The following is a 25,142-nucleotide window of genomic DNA, read 5'->3' on the forward strand; positions in this document are numbered from 1 at the left end:
AAATCAACCCCTCCAATTTTTTCTTCTGTCTTTTTTTTTTTAATTTTATTGTTTTAGACATTCTTCATAAATAAATTTTAATTCTCCATCAACAATTTATAAGGTAATTTATTTTAAAATTGTTTGATCACTAAACGAACTATTTTGTAAGTTTTTTAATTTTCCTAATTTATTTATATTTTTTATAGTTTTAGTTATAAGTTTCACTTATGTGCATAGAGGACAAAATTTCTATTCTATAATGTAAGTTCAATATTTTATTTCATTAAAAAAGCATAAGAATAATTATCTTCCTTTAACAGATCCGGATTTAAAAAAAATAATCACGGGGTGGGGTGGGGTGGGGGGTGGGAGGTTGTGCAAGGTGTGTATACTCAATGCAAATTATATCGGAAAATGAAAAACCACAATGCATATAATTTTTTAGGGAGGGATTGCTCCCGACAACCATCCCTAAATGACGAGCCTAGCTCTTTAGTTTTGAAAGAAAAATAAAGTGCGATTCAGATGAGATAAAAAAAAAAAGCAACGATAGTAAAAAGAACGAGTTTTAAAAAATATACATGAATACAATTATTTTTCAACATTGATAGAGGAGAGTGACAATTTGAAAAAAAAAAAAAATATTAAATTCAAAAACATTGCTTCTATAAACACTCTTTCACTCCTAAAAAAACGTTTTAAAATCGCGAGTCGCTTTTTTAGTTCCTTTTCTACTCTTTTTTTTTGTTACCGAATAAAATGCTTAACAGAGCCCGAGGGGACGAATGCTCACAATGCGTTGTGCAACGTGACTATCAACTGAGAGTAGGAATTTCCAACCAATCAGATCGTTTCTTGTCTTTAATTTTTCTGGAAGTCACGTTGCAAACAGCATGCTATTCTTGTCAATGTACGGAAGCCTCAGTTTGCACTAGAGATTTTCGCAGTGGCTTACCCTGGAGTATTGGTGAAAAAATTTAATTTAAATTAAAAGTGCCATTTTTTCGCTTTTGAGCTAAAGTTACACCATATTTCAGTTTTATGTGAATGTAAAAATAATATATTTTATGCGTGACGGCTTCCGTAGATCACATGCTTACCTAATTCGCGTATGATTGGTCAGCCATATTTTCAGGCTTGTTGTGCTGAAGTTTGTGTTTTGTATTTCAGCGATTTGTCAATTGATTTTAATCTATACAATTAGCCTAAAAAGTTACTATTGTTCTTTCAATTAATTATCATGTATAGTTCTCAAGATAATATGATTACTTAAGATGACACATCACAGGCAAAAGAATGTCGTACATTGGTTCCGTAAGGGTTTACGTTTGCACGATCAGCCAGCATTGAGAGAAGGTTTGTCTTGTGCTACTACTTGGCGCTGTGTATTTATTTTAGATCCATGGTTTGCAGGATCTTCTAACGTTGGAATAAATAAATGGAGGTAATATTTGATTTTAGTAACTACATTAACTGTTACAACTATCTCATTCGCTGAAGATAATATGATTTTTTGTTTGTAGCAAATTCTAGAAATATGTACAGTTGCTCCGATTTAGTTAAAGGTAACATATCGGATATCAAATAACCTACTCTTGAAATTATGGAATTTTAATGCATAAAAGTGTTTTAAAATAGAGGTTGAGCTGTAAGTTGTACGTTTACCTTTATATTTCATGCCTAGTTAAAAAAATATTGGGCCGCCTACAGACTTGGGCCAACGGGTGTCCCTTCTCCCCACCCCCCTGTTCATGCCCCTGGTTCTAGTCCGCCAAACATAATAATGTAAAAATTTCATATTTTTTACACTGCTCTTTTTAATAAATAAGTTTTATTAACTTTGCGGACATTGAAAAGATTTACTTCATTGAAGCATAACAAACTTCATTATTCTCAAAATTTAAATTTGACTTGGAAATTTGAATTGTAAATGATTGCAGTATATTATATGATTGCAATTCTTTATTAATTCTAAAATCTGCCTTAAGAATATTCCATTTTTTACAACTACTCGGTATTGGCCGAGTATCTGATCAAAATTTGTCCGAGACCGAGTACTCGGCAAACTTCCCGAGTAGGCCGAGTACCGAGTAGTTACTGAGTACTCGGTACGTCTCTACTAAGAACACGCTCGATCAACTCTCCTTTCAAACAAATTTTTTTTCTTCAAAATCGATCCATCCGTTTAGGCGCTAGGTGCCACAGACAGAGCCACACACACACACAGGGCCGGATTTAAGCGAGGGCAGGGGGGGGGGCTACTGCCCCGGGGCCTCGACAACAAAGGGGACCCCACAGTAACATTTTTACAAAATATCCTAAATTTCACGGGTCAGCCAATTTTACGTTTTTTCTCTTGGACATTTTTTTTTTTGTATTTCAACAAAGAATGTATCTCTAAATATCATATGAAAATAACCTTAAATACAAATACAAATACAAAAGTGACGACCAGCAACAGGCTCTGGGCCCAGCTAGACTGATCCTAGTCAATTCACAATCCCCAGTGAAGATTAATGGCCCTCTTAAAACTATCGACTCCCTTACTCAATACCACCTCTTCCAGTAAGCTGTTCCAAGGTTCCACTACTCTGCTAAAATAATAATTTTTCCTAATATCCATGTTTGCCTGAGATTTAAATAGCTTAAAACAATGACCCCTTGTCCTGTTTTCAGTGCTAAACTTCAGCCCCGCAACATCTTTCATTTAAATAAATTTAAACAACTGAATCATGTCCCCTCAGTCTCTTCTTTGCTCAAGACTACATTTTTAGCCTTCTAAGCCTGGAATCATAATCTAAGTGGGCAAGTCCATTTATTAGCCTTGTAGCCCGCCTTTGAACCCTTTCCAATACATTAATATCTTTCTTAAGATAAAGAGACCAAAACTGAACAGCATACTCCAAATGGGGTCTTACCAAACTTCTATATAAGGTACAAACTTCTACATAAGGTACATATAAGGTATATAATCTTAAAAGTACATAACTTTTAAAATGAAATGTATGTTTAGATATATAAATAAGAAACAGTCTATAAATTATAAGAATAATATATTAAGTCTATAAATTATAATAATAATAATATAAAAAAATAAATAGCACAGTAACTTCAGAGTGTATTTACTATTAAAGTGCTGATCAAAAATATCGGGTATATACATATATATCAAAATATTCGGATACATATCAAAGTATCGGATATTTTCGAAAATATGATGATCTTTTCGAACCCTGAGTAGGGGCCTCCACACTTCCAAATCCGGCCCTGCACACACAGACACGTCAAACTTATAACGGCCTTCCTTTGTGTGTCAGGGGTTGAAAATAAGGGTAAACAATATGGAGGGGGGCCCGAAAAGTCATTTGTGACGGGCCTAAAATTTCTGTGCACGCCCTGGAAGATAGCAAATTTACCGATGGGCAGCAATGAATTGAATTGAAAAAGAAAGCAGGAAGTCCTAATTAAGGGTCTAAATTTCAAGTATACTTTGCAGCTAATGAAAACTAGAATTGCTTTTTCTGTATTTCTTCAAATTTTCACTCCTTTAATAGAACAAAATTAAGAATAAAAAAAACTTTGTTACTTTCCTTTTCTGGCATTAGAAGTAAAAAAGAAAACTTTTTTATGTTTTATGGTACATAACGTTTTTTTTGGGGGGGGGGGGGCATCAGGCTCTAAGGGTACCTCCCTAAGGATTCAGCTTTGATTCTAGGGGAATGTTTCAAACACCATCAAAGGTCACCTAAAATTGCACTTTTTGGAGCTTTAGTTTTGAAAAATTACCACAATAAACTCACACAACTCATGCCTTCTTCTATCACTATCTGCAAGGTCTACAATTGCGTCTTTAGACTTAAAGTTTGAAAAATGCCCAGGGGAAGGCCTCTAAACTCTCTCTCTCCTCTTCCCAACATCATCGAAGATCATCCAAAATCGTCCTTTTGAAATTTTAATTCCGAAAAGATACTAGGAGGGAGATTCAAACCAGATTCCTCTGCTAACGTCTTATCAAAGATGGCTTACACTTTCATTTTGGGACCTCTATTCGGAGAATTGCCGGGTGCAGGGTCCCTCAAGGGAGAGGCGATCGCCCCTCCCTTGTATCCGTCTTTGTCCCTTTTACTTCATTATAAACTAGCATGACTAAAATTTTTCTTTTTTAAATTTGAATTCATTTGTTGTGTTGATAACTGTTAAATGCTTCAAAATTTCAGCAAGTTCGTTAATGCTTTTCTTTTTGCAAGCTTAAATTATACATTAATTGGTCTACTTCCATAGTTTTACAACTATTTTGTCAAAAATTCTGTTTTTTATACGCAAGTACAGTGAAACCTGCGTAAGTTGACCACTTGCAGTGCACTACTTTAGTGGTCAACTTATAGAGGTGGAATTACATGATAAGGTCTAATTCTGTGCCTGAAATAGCGGTCAACTTAGACAGGTGGTCAACTTACAAGGGTGGTCAACTTTACAGGTTTTACTGTATTTGGAAAGTGCTTTAAATCTATTCTTCTGAAAAGAGGCTGCTATTTGTACTATGTATGTTCAGGGGTCTGTCCAGGGTTTTTCACAGGGTCCGTTTTTTGTGAAAAATCAAATATTTTTGTGAAAGATCATTTTTTTTTGTAAAATATAATTATTTTGTAAAAACGAAACATTTAAATTTATAAACATTAATAAATGCGATTTGGTGGAGGGAGATTCTCATGGAGCAAACTGCGGCATTGAAATAATTTGTTGGGAGTTTTACAGTATTTTTTGTCTTTTCTGGTGCATTTTCGAAGGTTTTCATAGCAATAGGGAGGTATGATTTTCCAGAGGATGGTCAACCTTGATGTATCAGTACCTATATACTGTTCCACACCTTGTTAAATTGTACTAGAAATTTTTTCTGAAGATTTTGTATGAAGAGTAAAATCATAAAATAATTGAAAAAAAAAAAAATCAGGCAGTTGTTTAGTATTTAGCTTTTTGGCGCATGAAATTTTTAGAGCACGAAATTTCGTTTTGCATTTGTAATTTTAACAAAAATAAGTATAAATTTTATTTGTTTACCTCTGAATAAAGCGTAGTAAGCATTAAAAAAAATGCGAAAAATTCCATTCCCATGGCGGATTCAAAAAGATTGAAATTTTTGAAGTGAAGGCATCAAAAGTATAAGAACGGAATATAAAAGGTTAATGATAAACGTACTGATATTGTCTATCAACATAGTTGAAGCAAAAATAAAATTAAACCATCGAACCGTCTTGACACTTTTAAAAGAACACGGAATTCTGCTTAAACTAATGATTTCACTAAAAATAATGAGAATTTTTATTTATTTGCCTCGTAACAAAGCTTAGTTAGCATGAAAAATGAGTAAGATTTGACTGTCATACCGGATGCAAAGAGATCGCGTTTTTCAAAATGAAGGCATCAAGAGTGAAAAACAGCAAATAAAAGTTTATTTAAGTAAAACAATTTTAGAATTGCATTTTAAAAGGTTTACATGATGAATATTATTGATAACCACTGACATTTTCGCCGAAAATTCGTAGTTAGATAAGAAAAAAAAGGAGGTGGGGTAATGTAAAACAATGGACAATACCAGATTCCCGATATGGACATAGGAAAAAATACAGGAATTCCGGTTTATAACCGATACACGAGCACCCCTGTTAGCATAAAAAATTCAAAACTAATATAATTTCTTCTCAAGATAACGTTAAAACATCACACCATAAAGGCACAAAAATCGCCAAGCTGAAAAATGTTAGGAATATTTTCCAAGTCCCTGTGAAAGGTTTACTAGACGTTTATTTAGCATTAATGTTAATTTTATATTTGGTAACTATATCTGAAGCGATCACATTTCTTCCCCAACCTATAGCTATTCTATTCCTTAGCAGTACCAAGTTCAATTCCCTGATATGTGTTATTATTGTTTAGATTGAGAGCAGAGGGAGAAAGGTGCTGAGGCAGCAATATCAATATGCAGAGGCCATAACATTTTCAGAAAAATCTATAACAACAACATCGTTACTGGCTATTTTGATTCTGCTGTGATAAAAGAAACAGTAAGCATCACAAAAATATGCAGACATTTCTTTTGAAAAATTAGCCGTTATTTTGATTTTAAATTTGCTTTTACAGTAAATGATTTGTGAAAGATCCGTTTTTGTTGATTAGAATTTTGTGAAGGGTCTGTTTTGGTTGATTGGAATTTTGTGAAGGGTCCGTTTTGAGTGACATTTGTCCATCTTAAGGCTCTTGCAGGTATATTTGATGAGTATTATATAATTTTTAAAAAAATGCGGAGGTAGGGAGATAAAAGCACAAAAAAAAATATATATATATATAAGTCCGGTATTTTCGGACATAAAAATACCGGAAATACGTCGGAAAATACCGGAAATTCAGTAAAAATACCGGAACACAATCACCCCTGGTTAACGGACCCAAATTTCCCCTGGCCAGACCCCTGATGTTTGTTAGCATAAATTGTGTAGTTGAAATTGCTTTATTTCTTTTATTTTTTAGATTTCTCTTGCAATGTCTGGAGAATTTAGACAACAATCTTCGAAAATTGAATTCTCGTTTATTTGTCATTCGTGGCCAGCCAGCTGATGTGTTTCCTCGTTTGTTTAAGGTAAAATGATTCTGAAACATTATTTTATTGCTTTGTGGCATACAATTTAAAAATACTCATATAAGTTGACTTTCACCCTATCCTATCCTGACCTTGAGATGTCTTTGACTGTGATTAAAGCTCTGTCTATGAACCACAATATTGTCGGATCAAAATCCTCAGCCATGAATCTAGTTCTTTTTTCACTGTCTCATGTAACCATCAGTCGTGTATGTCTCATATAGTGACTCTAATTAAATTGTTTTTCTTTTTTATGAAGTTATGGAAGGTTACACATCTGTCATTCGAGAAGGATCCAGAGCCGTTTGGCAGGATCAGAGATCTCAACATTACCACCATGGCTCAAGAAAATGGAATCACCGTCATAAATCGCACATCACATACTTTATACAGACTTGAGAAGTAAGTTTTTTTCTCTAAAACCATTGCTAGTAAGATAAGTAAAATTATTTGTGGATTTAAAGTTTTCATGTGATTTTGTTTTGTAAAATCTACATGCAGCTTTAGATTGTTATAGCGCTTCTACAAAACGCTGCATGATGGTCTGCGTAGAATTAAGGATATTTTTTCATGTTTCAAACCCAAAAAAAATAGTTTAAGGAGATATTTAGTGAGAGGTATGTATGTAATCTTTTATCTCCCAATGTGTAAAATAGCATTGCCTTTGTAATTGTTTTTTTATTTGTAGAATTATTGAAAAAAATGGTGGCAAACCTCCGTTAACTTACAAACAGTTCCAGAACTTACTTGTTAACATGGAACACCCACCTGCTCCAGAGCCTCGAATAACTCTCGAGGATATTGGGAATGCTTACACTCCTTTGTCTGAAGATCATGATGATAAGTATGGAGTGCCTACTTTAGAAGAACTAGGTAAGCTTAAAAAAAAAATTATGACTTTTATGGTTTGGAAAGTTTAGAGGTTTTGAACCTTTTTGTTTCTTTGCTAATTTGTTAAATTGGGGCAGTTATTTTAGGAAGTTCCTCTTTTTGTAAGGTGTCCAAAAAAAAAAAAAATTTAGAGGCGATTGCGTTCGGATGCCCGTGGGGGGAAGGGGAGGTTCATGGCATGGATTGCACCATTGAAATTTTTTTTGAAAGGGGGTTGATTTTGCAGAGACTTTGTTCTCATCTTGGGAGGGGGGGGGGCACCCCTATGGTTCAGGTCAACAACAGAATTCCCACTATTTTTTTTACAAAAATGGTGCTATGGCTTTCCTGATAGATTTACCCATTATTTTTGTACTTTATTTTGTCACATTAACAAATGGATGTGCTCCATGGTTTTTGAAAGTTTTCTGCTAAACTTCAAAGCATTGAGGCAACATTATCAATGCTCATTTAATTTTATCATTAATGCATTTTAATAATATATCAAGTATTTATTCTTCCATTTCATTTTAATTTAATTATTTCATGCGCATTACTAACATTAATGAATTAGCATACTATTGTATTTAGAGCAGTAGTAACCAGGGCTGCGGAGTCGGAAGGAAAATGGCCAACTCCGACCCCGACTCCGACTCCTGGATTTTGAAACGCCCGACTCCGACTCCGGATGTTTTTGATTTTTTTAATTGTATTTTTTCAACTCCCTCTCTCTCTTCAGGGGAAGGGGGAAAACCTCTAAACAGAGATTGAAATATTGATTCCTTTTCATGAAAATTTCGCATTTTGTTTTTTATTGTAAACCCAAGACGCATAGAACGTTAGAAATTCAATTTAAAAATCAAATTTTCCAACAGTTACGAGTTAAGAAGTGAGATGACTTAAAAATCCCTTTTAAAAAATTTGAAAAGGATTATCTGCAATTTGCCCCCCTTTAATGTTTAACAAATAGATATTGATCAAATCGTGTGCTTTCAATTTTAGAAAGCTGTAACATGAGAGAAAAAAAGCTTTTTTTTTTCTAAATCCAAGTTCTTGAGAGGGGGTGGTTTTCCCTGGGTGACACCCATCAGGTAGATGACACCCAAAGTTAATTTCAAAGTTTATAAATACTTTAATTCTGATAATTTTCGCGAATATATTTTAAATTATATTTCATCAAACAAATTTCAACGAAAATAGGGCACATATACATCAGGAGCTAATTTTACACAAAATGCGGCCGCTATACAAATTTGTACGAATAGCTTTTACTATACCTATATTTCTCCTTCGTTAAATTTTTAATTTAAATTTTATTGTCTGCTTTAGAATTAACCTTAATATTAAGATTTTAAGATTAGCTGCAATTATTGAGTGTTGCAATCAAGAAATCATTTACACTTATTTTGTTCCATACTTTTTAGTGAGAACCAAGCTTATAGAAATAGTCTTAATAAAGAAAAAAACATTAGATTATTTTTCATTGGATCTTTTGGATTCGTGCTTTCGCGCCAGAACGTTTTTGAATTTGTCGATCACCCTTAAACGTTTCAACCTTAGCTACGGGCCTCGACTTATTAATTTGTTACGTTTCTTTCGCTATTTTATAACTGAGATTGAATAAAACACTATATTTCTATTTTTATTTGAAAGTGTTTACTTGAAAATGTTAGGCAACAAAACCGTTTGCTGACAGTCGCTATTAGTTAAGTTAAAAAGCAAGCAAACTAGAGGACGGCTACAGTAAGTTCGGTAAGCATTCAGGCTAGCTGATTGCCATATTGGCAGTTATTTTCTCATTAGTATCTTTTTATACATGTAATTGAACCAATTGGTAGTCAGTTTTTAAAAAATGCAAGGAGAGTCAGTGAAAAGGAAAGAAAGAAAGAAACCCGGAGTCGGAAAGTTTTCTAACAACTCCGACTCCGACTCCGACTCCTTTACCCCAAAATCAGTCCGACTCCGACTCTTCGACTCCGACTCTTCGACTCCGACTCTTCGACTCCGACTCCGACTCCACAGCCCTGGTAGTAACCTTATTTTTCCCTAAATTTGTATTGAGGTGTTTAAAAAAGTGAGGTAACAAGAGCTCTGATGGGTATGCAGCTTCTCTATGAATGAAAATCATGCTGAATATAACAAAGATGATCACTGCTTTCTAATGGCTCAAGTAGATGGAGTGAGCGTCCATTAACATGACGAAATGTCAGTTTGACGATGGCTGCTTTGAGAAAAACATGCTGCCAACATAAATGCTGCTCATTATCAGGGCCAGATTTAGGGGAGGGCAGGTGGGGCTACTGTTCCATTGCCTCCAGAACAAAGGGGCCCCCACAATAAAATTTTTACAAACTATCCTAACTTTCATGGATCGAAAATATTGGATGTGTACATATATATCAAAATATTCAGATATATATCAAAGTAAGATAAATAAATACCTTTGTGCTGAACAGTAAAGTAAGACAAAACAACGTTAGAAGAAGCACAAATTTGTAAATTGTATAGCAGACACGTGTTTTGGCGTTACAGGGAAAGCCTTTTTCAATGCAAAAAATAATGAGCTTATGGATGAAAAGACATCCGACAAAAGCCACTGTAATTTACAAATTTGTGCTTCTTCTAACGTTGTTTTGTCTTACTTTAATATATCAAAGTATCGAATATTTTTGAAAATATGATGATCTTTTCGAACCCTGATTAGGGGCCTCCACTCCTTCGTTGCCCCGGGGCCTCCACACTTCCAAATCCGGCCTTGCCCATTATTGTGCCTCACTGAGTCGATTGTGAGAATTCAATTCACCGCAATCGACCAGGACTGCTCTCAACAAGTGTTTTGTTGTTGTTGCAAGACAATGCCCCACTGTATACAGCCACAGCTACGTGCAATTTATTACAGCATTTTTGGTGGTAGGTGTCAGACCACCCTCTTACAGTCCTGACCTAGCACCTAGTGATTTCTATCTCTTTGGACTTTTAAGGTCTAACACTTTTGCGGTCAGTATCTCAGAACCTATGAGGGGTCGAGCAAGTCATCTCGACGGTGCTTCACAACTTTGACGGTGCTTTCCTCGATGCCGGTTTCAATGATTTGGTGTATCGCTGCAGCAAATGTCTCAAAATGTATGGTGACTATGCAGAGAAATAATCTGTACCTTTGCTTCCATACATTGTACATATTTTTATAATTTCTGTTAGTTACCTTTCTTTTTGAGACCCCCTCGTAATAATGAAAAATGTAATATTGCAGTGCATCACAAGCATTTTTTTTCTTAGGTTCTTGTCAGATATGCAACATCGTATAGAACTAAATTTTCTTTAGTGAATTCTATCAAACAGTCAAAATTTTGTTTGTCTCTGCTAAAATGTTTTTACCTAAGCTAAGCTTGGTTAATTCTTTATTTCTATCATGCAATCAATTTATTTGTGAGCTGTGCTTAATATAGTTTTATGTTTTAGGTTTTGATACAGAAAATTTAAAGCCTCCTGTTTGGATAGGTGGAGAGACTGAAGCTTTAGCTCGATTAGAGAGGCATTTAGAACGCAAGGTAACTTATTTTACTGATGAAATTAATTTTTTTCCGTGCTAGCATATAAAATATTATAAACTTAAATTTACTCTTAATGGTGCATTATTTCATTTTAATGAGTTATAACAGAATTTCAGTTCTGCCTTTTGTGTTCAGAAATCACATAATTTATTTTCACAATAATTGTAACTGCTTACATGTTCTAATTTTAGTTCTGTTTTTATTTTCTTATTTATTTATTTAAGTTTTCAAAAAATGAGGATTTACTGTACTTCATGTGAAAAATGCTTTGTTGAATTTTAGTTTTGAACTTGTTAGAATAATTTTAGCATTGTGTTCTATAAATGTTCATGATTTAGTTTCTAGTTCAGAGATACATTTGTATACATTCTAAACTGAAGGGTTGATTTGTATGGGATGCTTGCAGTTTATATAGTGTGAGACCAAAAATTAGGAACAATCAGAGCCATGATTCTTGTAAGTTAGGAAATTTTTTGTATATTTTAGGGCTTTCTCCAAAATGTTAAAAATGCTTTAATGCATGCGACGTATTTGACTCCTTTTCAAAATTTTGTCCACAATTGGCAACAAGTTTTTTCAATCTTTTTATACCAACAGTGCAAATGATAATACTTTTGAGGTAAAAAAAGAAGCAAAGATTGTTTTATGAAATATTTTATAAAAGACATTTGATCTTATGAGAAGGGTGTTGTTATAAATTGTTAATATTGAAAACAAGAGAGAGAGAGAGAGGGAAAGAGAGCTGAATTCAAAGTACTTTTTCAAAAGTATTTTCTACCCTGTGAGTCTTTCATTACATAGTCAACATTTATGTCAAATCAATTATTCTTGTGTAAACTATAATTGAGGAAGGGGGGGGGGGGGCAAAGCTACTCTGGCAGCATATAAATGCTGTGATTAGGATCTGCCTAGCCTTCACAATACTGCCAGATTAAGTTTTTCTCAACTGCAGTTGGAAATTTATCAAAGCTTCTCATCTAAAAGTTTTAAATTTATTTGTCTTTTTTTTAGGCCTGGGTTGCTAGCTTTGGACGCCCTAAAATGACACCACAATCTTTACTGCCAAGTCAAACTGGTCTCAGTCCATATTTAAGATTTGGTTGTCTTTCAGCAAGACTTTTTTATCAAGAACTAACTGAGCTCTATAGAAAGGTATGTTCATACTTGCCAACTCTACTGGATTTTCGGAGAAGCACCGGATTTTTAACATTTCTTCCGGTTTCCCAATTTTTATTGAAAATCTTCCAGTTTTTATAAATCTTTAAAAAAAACAAAATCCCTCCATTTGGGGATTTGCTTGAAAATGAAAAAAATAAATCCCTTTAAATTTTAATTTTTTACCAAGTTTTAGCACTTTTACTCCGTGGTTTGAAAGTTTCGTACTTAATATCAAACTGTAGCGCATTGGAATCTGACATTACCAGTTCTTGTTTACGTTTGCGATCTCGCTTCGCGCGTGGTACCGCAAGATCAAAAATGCATCTGACCCTAATAAAATGGAAAGTGTTTTGGAAAAATTTAAAGTTATTTTCATGCAGAGTGCTTATTTCATGTCACTTAAATACAGTCGATTTGTAACAACTCAAATCTAAAGGGACCGACGGAAAACTTTCGACTTATAGGAAGTTCGACTAACCGCTAGTTTCGGTTTTTGACGTTTTAATATTAAAAACCATCAAATATTTTAATTAATATGTACGTATAACAGACAAAATTACAAAAAATTGAATTTACAAATAATTGAAAAAATTTTTTCCCCTAAATAACTTTTCATTCAAAAAGTATTATTTTAACTTTTATTCTTCCATTTCCTATTTCCATTAATTAATCTCTGTATATGACTCAGGGAGTACGCATATGATTGTACTTTAAGGGACAGTAAAATATCCCTATTTTCTCCTCAATAACATGGGAAAAAAGTGATATTGCACCACATTGAAAAAATCTACTGGATTTTTTTCTTGGAATGTTGGCAGTTATGTATGTTCAAAACAAAATCTTTTATTATTTCAGTTATTTGAATTAATTAAACAAACTCAAATTAGTGTTCTTACTTTCTTTACAAACCATTGATTTCACAAAGCAAATTAAGTCTATTAAAAAAAATTTGAATTTCTTTTCAACAACATGATAATCTTTTGTATTGTTTGTTACATTCAGGGAAATATCAAAAAATATCTCCTTAAAATTTTTGTTTTCGCAAATCCCAATGTAAACAAGTTTTATTTCTTCATTGTATAGTATAAGGAGAGGGGGGGGGTATCAAATCACTTTTTGGGCCTAGTGTCCTCAAAAGTCATAGCCTGGCTTTGTTGGTCTAACTTTTACATGCATACTTAATATGTTGTTAACTCATCAAACAAAAAGAAAATGTTACTTTTCCATTGTTAGAATCATAAGTTCAGATTTGGGCAAAAAACTGTTCTCAGATCTGATTTATATTTTAGTACAATACCTATTGACCAATAATTTTAATAGCATAATCAATGAGTAAAAAAACTTTGCTTGATTGCACTATGGCTGCAGAGTTGGAGGAATATTCGACCCTGGCTCCGAGTCTGGGAGTTTTAGAACCTTCAACTCCCAGACTCTTTTTCCCCAAAATCAGTCCGATTCTGTCTCTGCAAGTACTGGTAGAGTTATGGACTTTGAAGGAAAATGACTGACTCTTGAAATTTTAAACCTTTGACTCCTGACTTTTTTACCTCAAAATCAATCCAATCCGACTCCACAGCCCTGATTTTAACACAATACTTGAAATTAATCAAGAAAAAGTAATATAAACACTACTAAATAATAATAATAATGTGAAATCTTTTCTTCAGCATTAAAAAATAACATTTACATTTAATTAAAATGAAATGTTGACTCTTATTTAAAAAATGTATTCTTATTTCAAGTATTCATAAAACTTTCTCTTTTCAGATAAAAAAGATTAATCCCCCACTTTCTCTTCATGGCCAGATCCTATGGCGAGAATTTTTTTATTGTGCTGCTACAAATAATCCAAAGTTTGATCATATGGTAGGAAATTCCATGTGTGTTCAGATACCTTGGGACGTAAATGTTGAAGCTCTAACAAAGTGGACCAATGTAAGCAAACTTTTGTATTTATGTTGCTTGCAGACATTTATTTATGTTATAACTGATGTTCGCTAATTCTGCAGTATACCTAAACTTTTAGGTATTGTAATGTAAATTTCAAAAGAAACTTGATCTTTTTTTTGTTATTTGTCATTTTTGTTATTAATCTAAAATACTTAATTTAGGACAGTGATTTCTGCACAAATTCATTGGGAAAAGCATCCTGTCTTGATTTTATCATTGGGTTCAAATTGAATTTTATTCTTGCTACAAAGTATATTCTCTAAAGTTTACATTGTAAAAAAATAGTCTATGTATTATATTTGAAACAATTAACAAAATACTCTCAAAAATCATTAATGATGGTTATAGATATTGCCTTTAGAATAGAAGCTTGCATCATGCTGAAAGTAGGCTCTCATAAATAAGATTTATTGGGGCTGTAAATGTATAGTTCATCACAATTGAAATAGTATTTTGTGATTATAGTTTAAATAAATTTTATCGATGTTATATTGGCTAGTTTTTGTGATTATTCAAGTATAAGAGTTCAGTTCGTATTTTGCATGAAATTCTGCCTACTCTGCAAGGGAAACTTCCAGCAAGAAATTAAGTAAAGTGACTGTGAGAGACTGTATAAATATTTAAAAACTTTCTTTAACTTCAACTTTTCTTTAGGGACAAACTGGTTTCCCATGGATTGACGCTATTATGACTCAGTTGCGTGAAGAGGGATGGATCCATCATGTTGGCAGGCATGCTGTTGCTTGTTTCTTGACAAGGGGTGATCTTTGGATATCTTGGGAAGAAGGAATGAAGGTATTTTATCCCCATTGTATGCATTAGATTTACTTCAGTAAATGAAATGTGGCTGACTCTAGTAGTGGTAATTTTCGCATTACCACTACTAGAGTCAAAAGGAATTAACTTGTCTTGTTTGAACGATTCCTCGAGAAAATCGGGTATGAGAACATTAGACCAGCTGTGCCAACTGAAAATGATAGCAAATTTTATGAGATGTCTTCTATAATCCTGGGTTCCTACTGTCCTTAAAATTCAGCTTTTCTTCAAATGGAGCTCAAAAGATATTTTAAAAAAATGGGTATGGTCTTGAAAAATATTTGAATTTTCAATATTATGTATATTAAAGAATTTGCAATGCTCAAATGTTTGGCAGTCAAGATTTGCTGTAAATTTATACATAAAATGTAACAACAATAATCTTCATCGTCCCTTTTTTGTTTTGAAGTTTTCAGTACAGTCGAGTCCCGACTTACGTGAGGGATGCGTTCCAAGGTCTCTCACATAAGTTGAAATTTCGTGTTGTGGAAAAAGATATGTGTAAAAACTTATATAAACACACTCAATTATTTTAGACACTTGTAAACACCAGCTCAAATTGTTATAAACCATTTCTTAACTATACATTACTTTCTTACATAAAAAACTGAATTTTTATTTGTGTTAAAAAAAAAGTTTTATTCTACAGGAAAATACTAGGATGAACAAAAAACAATGATTAACAGGAAAGAAAGACATAAAATAAATCAGTATGGTATGTACAGTACATAGTAAAAAAAGCAAATGCATTATAGTTGTAATGTACAGTAGATTCAGTAATGATATTTGTAACTTAAAAAAGTGAAGATAATGATGATTTATGCTAAGAGATCAAACCATTATTCTTATACATTGTTAAATACACAATACAGTTGCTTCCCTAGTTCTTTTATAACGTTTCCATCTATGGAAACACCCCTCTTCCTGGTTTCTTAAATTCACAATACAGCAGCTACCATTTTCATAATTTTTGCATTCTGCTTATATACTACTCGGTGAACTTTTATGAATTTCCTTTTTCTGACTTTTAACTGTACATATGGAAGATTCACTCATATCTGATTGTCGTGCTATCTTCGGTGCATTTTATAGTTGTTCAAGCACATAATCTTTCGCTTTTCTTTAATTGTCAGAAACTTTCTCTTTTTCTTTCTCTTTCTATCTTCACAAACTTTAGATGAAACAGTGCTCTTAGGCATCATTATATTTCATCATGTATGAAGATATGGTTTTTTACAGCAACCCAATATCGAGGTTCCTTTTAATAATATAATGTATCTAAAAAACTAACAGCGTATAAAATGATGACAAACATGCAGCAGAAACAGCAATTTGAAAATTCAAAAATCACTTATGGCATTTAGGAGATAAACTAGTAGCTTTGTCCGTATTGGATGAAGGAATTAACTTTGAAGATAGTAAAAGACTGCTCCAAGAAGAAAAAAAAAAAGCTTGCTGATAAAGAAGACGTGTCTGATGACTGTAAAAAAATTCAGATAACAGTAGATGATTTGGACTACTTACTTAGTGAATGTCTTCCTCTTTATAGAATATATTACAAGTCAATAAAATTGATAAGTTACAAACATCAAAAGATTTTTTCCTATTTTATCCTGATTCACGGCAAAATGAAGGAAGCTATTTAAAGGGAAGATTGCGATTGTTAAAATACTGAAATTTGTGAATGATACAACTGAAATAGGAGCACAATTAATCAAAGAATTTCACAACTAATTTACCAAATACGAGTCACCAAAGCACTTTATTTCACAGACAGTCCAAGACTATCAGAAATAACTACACACGATCGAGATGCATTGAGAAAAGCGTTTGATTAAGGTAAAGTCTCTAAAGCATTATTTCATTCTTATTCAACAAAAAATCTTTAGTTGATATAAAGTAATTAAAAAGATTAATGTTTGTGCTACCTCACTGTAAAAAATATTTTGAAAATCTAGGAGAAACGATGTACTGGGTCTGAAGTAAAAACTCAAAGATTTGTGAGAAAAATTATCAAACTGTTAAAGTTCAACGTCCTAGGGGTCCGTGTTATTATTGACCGATCGAGTTCAAATTTTGCATATGTTACTTACTATTATAGCGTCACAAAACTAGGGAGCATCACTTGTTGAATTCAAAAAAAAAAAAAAAAAATCCAAATAAATAAGGACCACCCTAATAGATATATGTCTACTCAAGACTCCATGACTACTCGCACCCTGTATCTAAACTTGATCTATTAACATATTAAGTATTCCTGCACAATCAGATTTTAGGGTTTGAAAGTCTGTAAATAAATAATGTCCACCTAGATTTAACAAAGGGGTCATGATCGCCTTATCAGCACGGCGTTGGACTTGTGACTGGAGGTCTTGGATTTGATGCTAGCTGGTCAAAGATCCTCTGTGTTGGCTAATGATGACTGGGGCATCAAATATGTCATAGTCACAAAGTACTCCCAGTTTCCATTCCAAATCAATATCTCTGGGGGGTGTTTTGTCTGGGGTTGCTTGGCTCCTGGTTTGGATAAAAAAATAATGAATAATAATACAGTAGCCCCTCGTCATATCGCACCTTGTTATATCGCTCATTCGGATATATCGCTCTTTTCTTCTATCTCCCAAAACATTAAAGTAAAAAATAAATATTTCTTTAAGTTTGAAATGATTTATGAAACCATAATGGTATAACAAGCAGAAAAGGTCTCATTCTTCTTTATTTTGTCAATGAACAAAACGAAAATGCTTCTGAATTTGCTGGAAAAGCAGCGGCAATTGCTGTCTCAAAATGTAAGTACCCGCAGAGAATTTCAGTTTAAGACAATTTGTAAACTACTTGACAATTTCTTTTGTATTGATACTAACCCCTTTACAATGAGTGATAGAGCAGGCAGGTGTCATACTGGCCCAAGTTGAAGAAAACATACGCCCTGCCTTTTAGTACAGAAAAGATTTGTGCTTGCTTACACAATCGGAATTTGCATCAAAGAAAGGAAGAATGATCTGGACCAGCAAAAGCGTTTTCTGGAAACAATCTGGTTATTTTTTACTTTTCATACTTTCTACAGCAAATCGAAGAGATAAGAAAATCTATTGGGAATAAGACTAAGAGGGTATTGGAATGCTCACTCTTATCTCGCTGTATTTAAGAAAGATCATTCATTCGCCATTTGATGTTGCATCTTTCTGACATTGAAATTTATTTAAATTTCAATCTCGTTTAAAGTTTAATATGTGTGATAGTACATTCATGAACTACGTTGGAACCTTTTAAAAATCGCGTCAAAAAGAACAAATGCTAATTTACTTGTATGTTGGATGGGTAACTATTTTTAATGACCTCGGTTATATTGCTCTTTCGGATATATCGAAATATTTTTCTTTCTCCCCTGAAAAGCGTAAACAATCAAGGGGTCACTGAAATACTAATTTTTTTAAAAAAACAGCTGTCTTTAGGACCCCATCCAATTGGCTAAACAATGTGTTAGGTACAGGGGACTCTGGAATGTATTGTAATTTCACTTTTTTTCAGCGAGTTGGACAGTATTACATTTATGGCTAAATTGCATTTTGTTGATGCAGGTGTACAATTAGGTTATAAATGCAAGAGAAATAAAATATTGTTCACTTAAGGGCATTTTTCATTTCTTTCTGTTAGATTTTGCTTGTTGGATGATTAAATTCTCTCAAACATAGTGGTAAAGTGGAAAATTTGAAAAAAAAAAAATGCTCTTAATTTGTGTCAACAATATTGAATCCCTAACAAATAAATGACAAAACTTAATTCCTATGATTTTTTGTGCATTTTGTAATTTTTTTCAATGAAAAGTAACTTTTAAAAATGTAACTTATTTACAGCAACTGTATTTGTTTCTTGTAGGTGTTTGATGAATTGCTGTTAGATGCTGATTGGAGTGTTAATGCTGGGTCTTGGATGTGGCTTTCATGTAGCTCATTTTTTCAACAATTTTTTCATTTGTATTGTCCAGTACGATTTGGAAGGAAAGCTGATCCTAATGGAGATTACATAAGGTATGTATTTAATGTTCAGTTGGCTCTCTGTTTAACAACGCTCTATTTAACGACTTTCTCTATTTATTAACGGCTTTTCATGGTCCCAAATGGTCCACTATAGTGTTAAAAGCATTCTATTTAAGGATGCTTTCTACTTAAGGACAATTTTTTGTGGTTCCTTGAAAGTCGTGAAATAGAGAGCCTACTGTATATAATAAAATGGGGGGAGGGGGGAGCTGTGGAGGTAAAAATAAAAAAGGAGTAATTAAAATCTTTTCTACTATTCCTCTTCAGTTGAAGTTTATACCTAAGGAAGGAGAGGGGGGGGGGGATAAATTAGCTGTTGCTACATCACAAGTAAATGAATAAAATAGGAATTAAATGAATCATTTGTCAATTGCCACCTCAAAAAAATAAATGATTGACCTTAAAGTGTACAAAAGGCATTAAGGAATTGGTAAAATCTTTTCCAGCAACATCAAGATGCTATAAGCTAATTCATTTAAAATATATTATGTGCATTAATTAATGTATTTAGGAATTTTTTCCACCAATTAAATGAAAAAAATTATTTAGTACGTTGACAAAGTGATCACTAGTTCAAAAAAAGTGGATACTGATAAAAATTGTTACTAGCTCATTCTGGCAACTAAAGAATTTTCCATTACTTTTACTGTCATATCGTCTGTTAGAATACAGTTTCATTTCAAAAAAGGCTGAAAGTGCTTTGATTTTGTAAATCGCAACGAGTGACTTAATGAATTATTAAGATATTAATTAGAGTAATTTTCATCAATGCATTTATAAACATGAACAAATTGAAAAGAAATATTAAAAAAAAAGAGAAATAATTTTGCCTTTTTTATGCTTATTGTAACATGATGTAAATAGATTTTTGTTTCAATTCTCAATGAAAGTAGTCATGCATTAAAAATGTTAATATGTTTTAAAAGATAACTCTGACTTTCAGGAGGTATTTGCCTGTTTTGAAAAACTTCCCAACCAAATACATTCATGAACCTTGGATCGCTCCAGAAAGAGTGCAGATTGCAGCAAAATGCATGATTGGCAAAGACTATCCACTTCCTATGGTGAATCATCAAGAAGTGAGCCATATAAATTTAGAAAGAATGAAGCAAGTATACTTGCAACTCAGTAACTATAGAGGAGCAAGTAAGACAAGTACAGTTTATTTTTATATTTTCTTTAATACAGTTAAAAGTTTAAAAGGTTTTAATCCTCTAAATTTTGTTCACCAAAGTTGCTTGTGTCTTTCATGTAACTTATTACAGGGTGACGACAGATCAGGGAAAAGTCAGGAAACTTTATCACAGGGAAATATCAGGAAATTTTGAAAAAATAGCAAAAATTCAGGGAAAATTGATCAAATGAAGAAAAAAAAAATTTTTCCTTGCAAAATGAAATACTTCAATTTCCCACGAATTTTCTGCTAATTATTTGTTTAAAAAAAATTAATGAGGTGCAATTATACAGTGCCGCATATTAGTGCATCTTTTCCCCTTAAGGTCAAGGTATTCAATCTTAGGATGAGCTTCCTAAGATTGCGTCTGTAAAGTTGTTTATTTTACCTTGCTTGAATTTTCTTTTCAAGCATTTCAAGCTATGAAAAAATAAACAACCCTACAGGCAAAGAGGAAGCTGTCATTAATGACTTTGCTGTCTTGCCTTTACTCTTGAAGTAATTAGCATAATGTTATAACGATTTCAAGAAAAAAATCTTTGTTTTTTAAATTAATGCTGGAAAAATCTTAAAAGTTATCACTTGGAGTTTTTAATTTAATTGTTAAAATTGAATTTTGACTAAAAATCAATTTTTTTTTGCCACGGTTTGCATGGTTATTCGCTGTCACCTCAGTTTACACAATGTTTTTTTTTTCATACTTTAAAACTCTTTAATTTTAAAACCATATACATTTTGAAATTAATAGTTGTTTTTGAATTTAAATAATGTTTGGTACTAAAGCAATCTAAGATTTTTTTTGATAACTAATGAAATCATTTGAAATTGAGTTGTGTACATAAGTAAATATTTTTATAATTTTTTAATAGTTAAAATGCTGTATTCATTCATCTAATCAAAACCTAAGTTCTTGATTAGAAAATAACTCAATATGACTGATTGTTGAAAGATTTCAATTTATTTCACATAATATATCTATTCTGCCGTGTGCAAGTAAAGGGCAGTAACCAGTGGCGGATCCAGCCGATTGTTTTGGGAGGGGCCATCCGAAATTTTTGAACAAACTCCGAACTCCCCAGAAATTTTATTAAAATGAAGTTTTAAAAACTCAATTTTCGGTGTATCGGGACATTAGGTGAGGGGGTGAATTTAGGAATCTCCCTCGAAAATGTTTCAAAATTTAAATTTCCTAGTAATTTTTGAAAATTAGGAAACTAAAAATGCATTTTGTCTATTTTTGATGATGTATGGAGAAAGGTCAGGTTTCGGGCGCTGCCCCCAAAATACTTTTTGAATATAAAGCTTAGAAACCAAAATATTCTGTCATTATGCATTGAGAAGTGAAGTTAGAAGAGGAGGGGTGCTCTTCTCTAGCTCTTCAGCTGTCCAGCCTAAAAATGCACCTTTAGGTAACGTTTGCTTACATTAAAGGAAATGTGAAGGTGCTTAGAATACTTCCTTCATGGAAATATTTTGCCTTTGAGACTCTAAAAATTCGATTTTAAACTATATTTATACATATTTTAGAAAGGGATGGAAGATTCGTGAGCTCCTCCAAAAACCTCCTTTTAAAGCTATCATCATGTTATAAACTAGGGAGGGAGGGGGTCCTATCAAAAATCGTTTGTAACTGAAGTCCCAAAAAATTTCATTTAAGTTGCTTTTAAGCAAGTTAAGTGATAAGGCTGGATAAGCTAGTTTCCGTTAACATTTTTTTTCAAATAAAAGAATTAAAGTGCAATTTTTTGCTACATATCAAAACGTTTGTGAAAACATATGGGAAAAGGGGGTTCTCCCCCTAGTTTTGAAATTAAAACCATAAAAACGAAAATTTAGGTTCTCTTTGGGCTTGTGAACAATAGGTATACTCTGAGAAAGCAGCATTTAGAGATCGTCCAAATATGTCTGTAGTTGGAATCAAGAAATGATGGAAAAGATGGAGAAAAATTTTGAAGTTTTGTTTTGAGGATAGGGATATAATTTATCTTCCAATTAAGACCTATACTTCTTTTTCAGTAAAACACATGTGTTAAATTTGTTATCTTCTCATAATATTTTTTTCTTTTTTTTTCTTAAAAAAGTTCCTACAATCAAAAGGCTTTTGGAGGGGCCATGGCCCCCCTCTAGATCCGCCCCTGGCAGTAACTGCACATTTTTCTTTTCTTTTTGCATTTTTGTTATCCATCATAGGTTATCTTTATTGTACATACTGGTTTATTTGGATTCCGCTGAAAAAGAGGCACAAAAAAAAAGTCTAATTCCAACATGTTCCTATTGTTAGTACTGAATCCACCACACATTTCTTGAAATATCTGGAAAACTAATATCTGCAGACACTGCCGTTTTCCTGCACACGGCAGTATTATTTACTTAAGTAAAACTACATTACTTCTATACATTAACTCTCACTTGCTATTCTTGCAGCAACAATTATACTGCTTAAAAATTCATTTCAAGATTATTTCCATTTAAATTTTTTAGTTTTATCATGATTAGATATGACTTTAAGAGTGATTTTAATAATTTCTTAAAATTCTTATGTTAACTGATTCCTGGAAGTAAAGTATTTGTTTTAGATTTTCTACAATTTTTCTCTGTCGATAATTTAATATACTATTTTTACCAAAAAAAGGGGGCATCTTTTCAAAAAATATTTTTAATTAACTGCTTAAACCATTCTAAACACTGCATTTTATTTAATATGCAATGCTTTTTCAAGTAAGGCAAAGAAAGGAAACCATTATCATTGGTAACATAGATCAGGGAAATTTGGTGAACTTAATCATGGAAAAGTCAGGAAACTTTTTTTTCCAGTTCCTGTCGCCACCCTGTATTAATACTTAAAATCCAACTACAATGAATACCAATACAACAAAATTTATTTCAACAAAATACATTTCAGTCCGGATTTAATTGCCATAACATTATTTCAATTCCATTACAACAAAACTCCTGATACAATAAATAAAATTTGCGATCCATTGAAGTTTGTTGTAAGGGGATTTCACTGTAGTTTAATGATCTTAAGCGTCTTTTTTTTTTTTTAAGCTGGACACTTTTGATAGTTGATGTCTTCAATTTTCGTAAAAATTTCAGGATGTGTTAGTGGTACTAAGAAAAAGTGAAGTTTCTTTTTCTAAAAAACTGATTTGTTTGTCCTTGAGTAGGGGTCAAAGTTTTAAGGTCGTGAAAAGAAAGAGCTAAATATATGATTGCTTTGCTTCAAAAGCAATGAGTGAACCAAGCCAATTCTTTTAAATGTGGATACTACTTGATACAAGGTATCAAGTTATGGCCAAACATTTGAGCTTGCATAAATGTTTTGGCGGCTCACTCATGGCTTTGAGGGAAAAGGTGAATTGAAACTGCTGCTTTTTTTGCCTTGTTTAGGCCCAAATATTTGCTAAAGCCATGAGCAACCCTCGGAAATAAGTATATGATTAACACTCACCACAGTATAGTACCTAGAAAAATATGAAATAGCTTTCCTTTCTCTTTACTTTAATAGTTAAACAATATCAAAGTCTATGATTTTTTTAAATGCCCAAATTTAGAGGTCTATAACTTTGTTCACGACAAGTCAACAACTTTGGGAAACAGCTGTAGTTATAGTCCAAGTGGTGTAGTTTAAGGTCCATGTTAGAAACTCATGGCAACTAATCAACTTTTTAAATTACTCGGTATCACAGTTCTAGGTCAATTACTCTAAAATGCATGAGTCAATAACTTTGAGCAAGAGCTGTAATTATGCTCTACATGGTGTAGTTTTAGACTCATGTCAGAAAACCATGAGATCTAATCATCTTTAAACGGTCTCAAAAATGATGATTTCAGTATAAAAGAGCGTTTTTTCACGAGTTTATTTATGTGCTTCTCAAAATCTTATGAGCTCAAACTGGCATAAATACTAGAACAAACCAAAAGCCTGATGTACTTTCAGCTCCCAAAATTTCATGCTTCCAGTGTAATAAAATTTTCTGTAACCTTAACCACAGCATGGCAAATCTTCTCACAAATCTGATCTGTCATTTTGGAGCACTATATTTTGGAGATTCTAGATCCTCAGGATTCGGATCTCGGAAGCTGAAAACTAGCATCAGGTTAGTTTCAAAGGCATCTCTACGCCTCTATAAAGTTTTATCCCATTCGGGGGGATGATCGAGCGGTTACAGTTTGAAAAATCATGTCAGTTGACGTGGAATCTTATATAATCATTATGCACATTTCACCTACATCTTTTGTTATTGTCTAACAAACTTTTTTTTTTTTTTTGATGGTAAATTTATATTTTTACTTTTGAGCATTATTTAATAAATTTGTTTATTTATAAAAGTTTATCACTAAATAGTGCATATGCAAATTCTACTGTAATTATGAACTCAATCTCTTACCCAATTGCAATCCTCTTCCTAAAATATAACATTGATTTATGGTCATTATAAAGTCAAAAATAACAAAAGATGCATGTGAATAAATTGTCACAATGTTATATCATGGTGATTCCACATCAACTGACCTAAATTTCTCAAATTGTACCTGCTCGATCATCCCCGAATGGGATGAAATTTTATAGAGGTGTAGAAGAGGTCTTTGAAACTAACCTATGCAAATTTTCAGCTTTCGAGATCTGAATCCTGAGTGTCTAGGATCTCCAAAATATAGTGCTTCAAAATGGCGGATCAGCTTTGTGAGAAGAATTGCAATGTTGTGGCAAAGGTTACAGAAAATTTTATAACACTGGAAGCATGAAATTTTGGGAGCTTAAAGTACATTTGGCTGTTGATTCGTTCTAGTATTTATATGAGTTAGAGCGCATAAGATTTTGAGAAGCACGCATATAAACTCATGAAAAAAAGCTCCTTTATACTGAAATCATCCTTTTTGAAGCCGTTTAATTAAATAAGATGATTAGATCTCATGGTTTTCTGTCATGAGTCTAAAACTACACCACGTAGAGCATAATTAAT

General features: G+C 32.8%; 1 protein-coding gene across 3 annotated transcripts in view; it reads left to right on the plus strand.

Annotated features, from left to right (window-relative positions):
* The first annotated feature begins 1,089 nt into the window (after positions 1-1,089).
* The window catches only part of LOC129235193 (cryptochrome-1-like), a 35,973-nt gene continuing 11,920 nt past the window's right edge, over positions 1,090-25,142 (plus strand). The window contains exons 1-10 of one of the 3 annotated variants that reach the window (XM_054868891.1): positions 1,090-1,426; positions 6,508-6,616; positions 6,876-7,018; positions 7,305-7,489; positions 10,946-11,034; positions 12,049-12,189; positions 13,963-14,130; positions 14,800-14,940; positions 18,841-18,992; positions 19,945-20,147. In XM_054868891.1, the coding sequence (XP_054724866.1) occupies positions 1,257-1,426; positions 6,508-6,616; positions 6,876-7,018; positions 7,305-7,489; positions 10,946-11,034; positions 12,049-12,189; positions 13,963-14,130; positions 14,800-14,940; positions 18,841-18,992; positions 19,945-20,147 (1,501 nt within the window). In that variant the 5' untranslated portion in view covers positions 1,090-1,256. Of the gene's footprint in view, positions 1,427-6,507; positions 6,617-6,875; positions 7,019-7,304; positions 7,490-10,945; positions 11,035-12,048; positions 12,190-13,962; positions 14,131-14,799; positions 14,941-18,840; positions 18,993-19,944; positions 20,157-25,142 lie in introns of all 3 variants that reach the window. The other 2 variants (XM_054868889.1, XM_054868890.1) reach the window with 2 other exon arrangements.

This window comes from Uloborus diversus, chromosome 2, assembly GCF_026930045.1.
Source record: "Uloborus diversus isolate 005 chromosome 2, Udiv.v.3.1, whole genome shotgun sequence".
Taxonomy (NCBI): Eukaryota; Metazoa; Arthropoda; class Arachnida; order Araneae; family Uloboridae; genus Uloborus; species Uloborus diversus.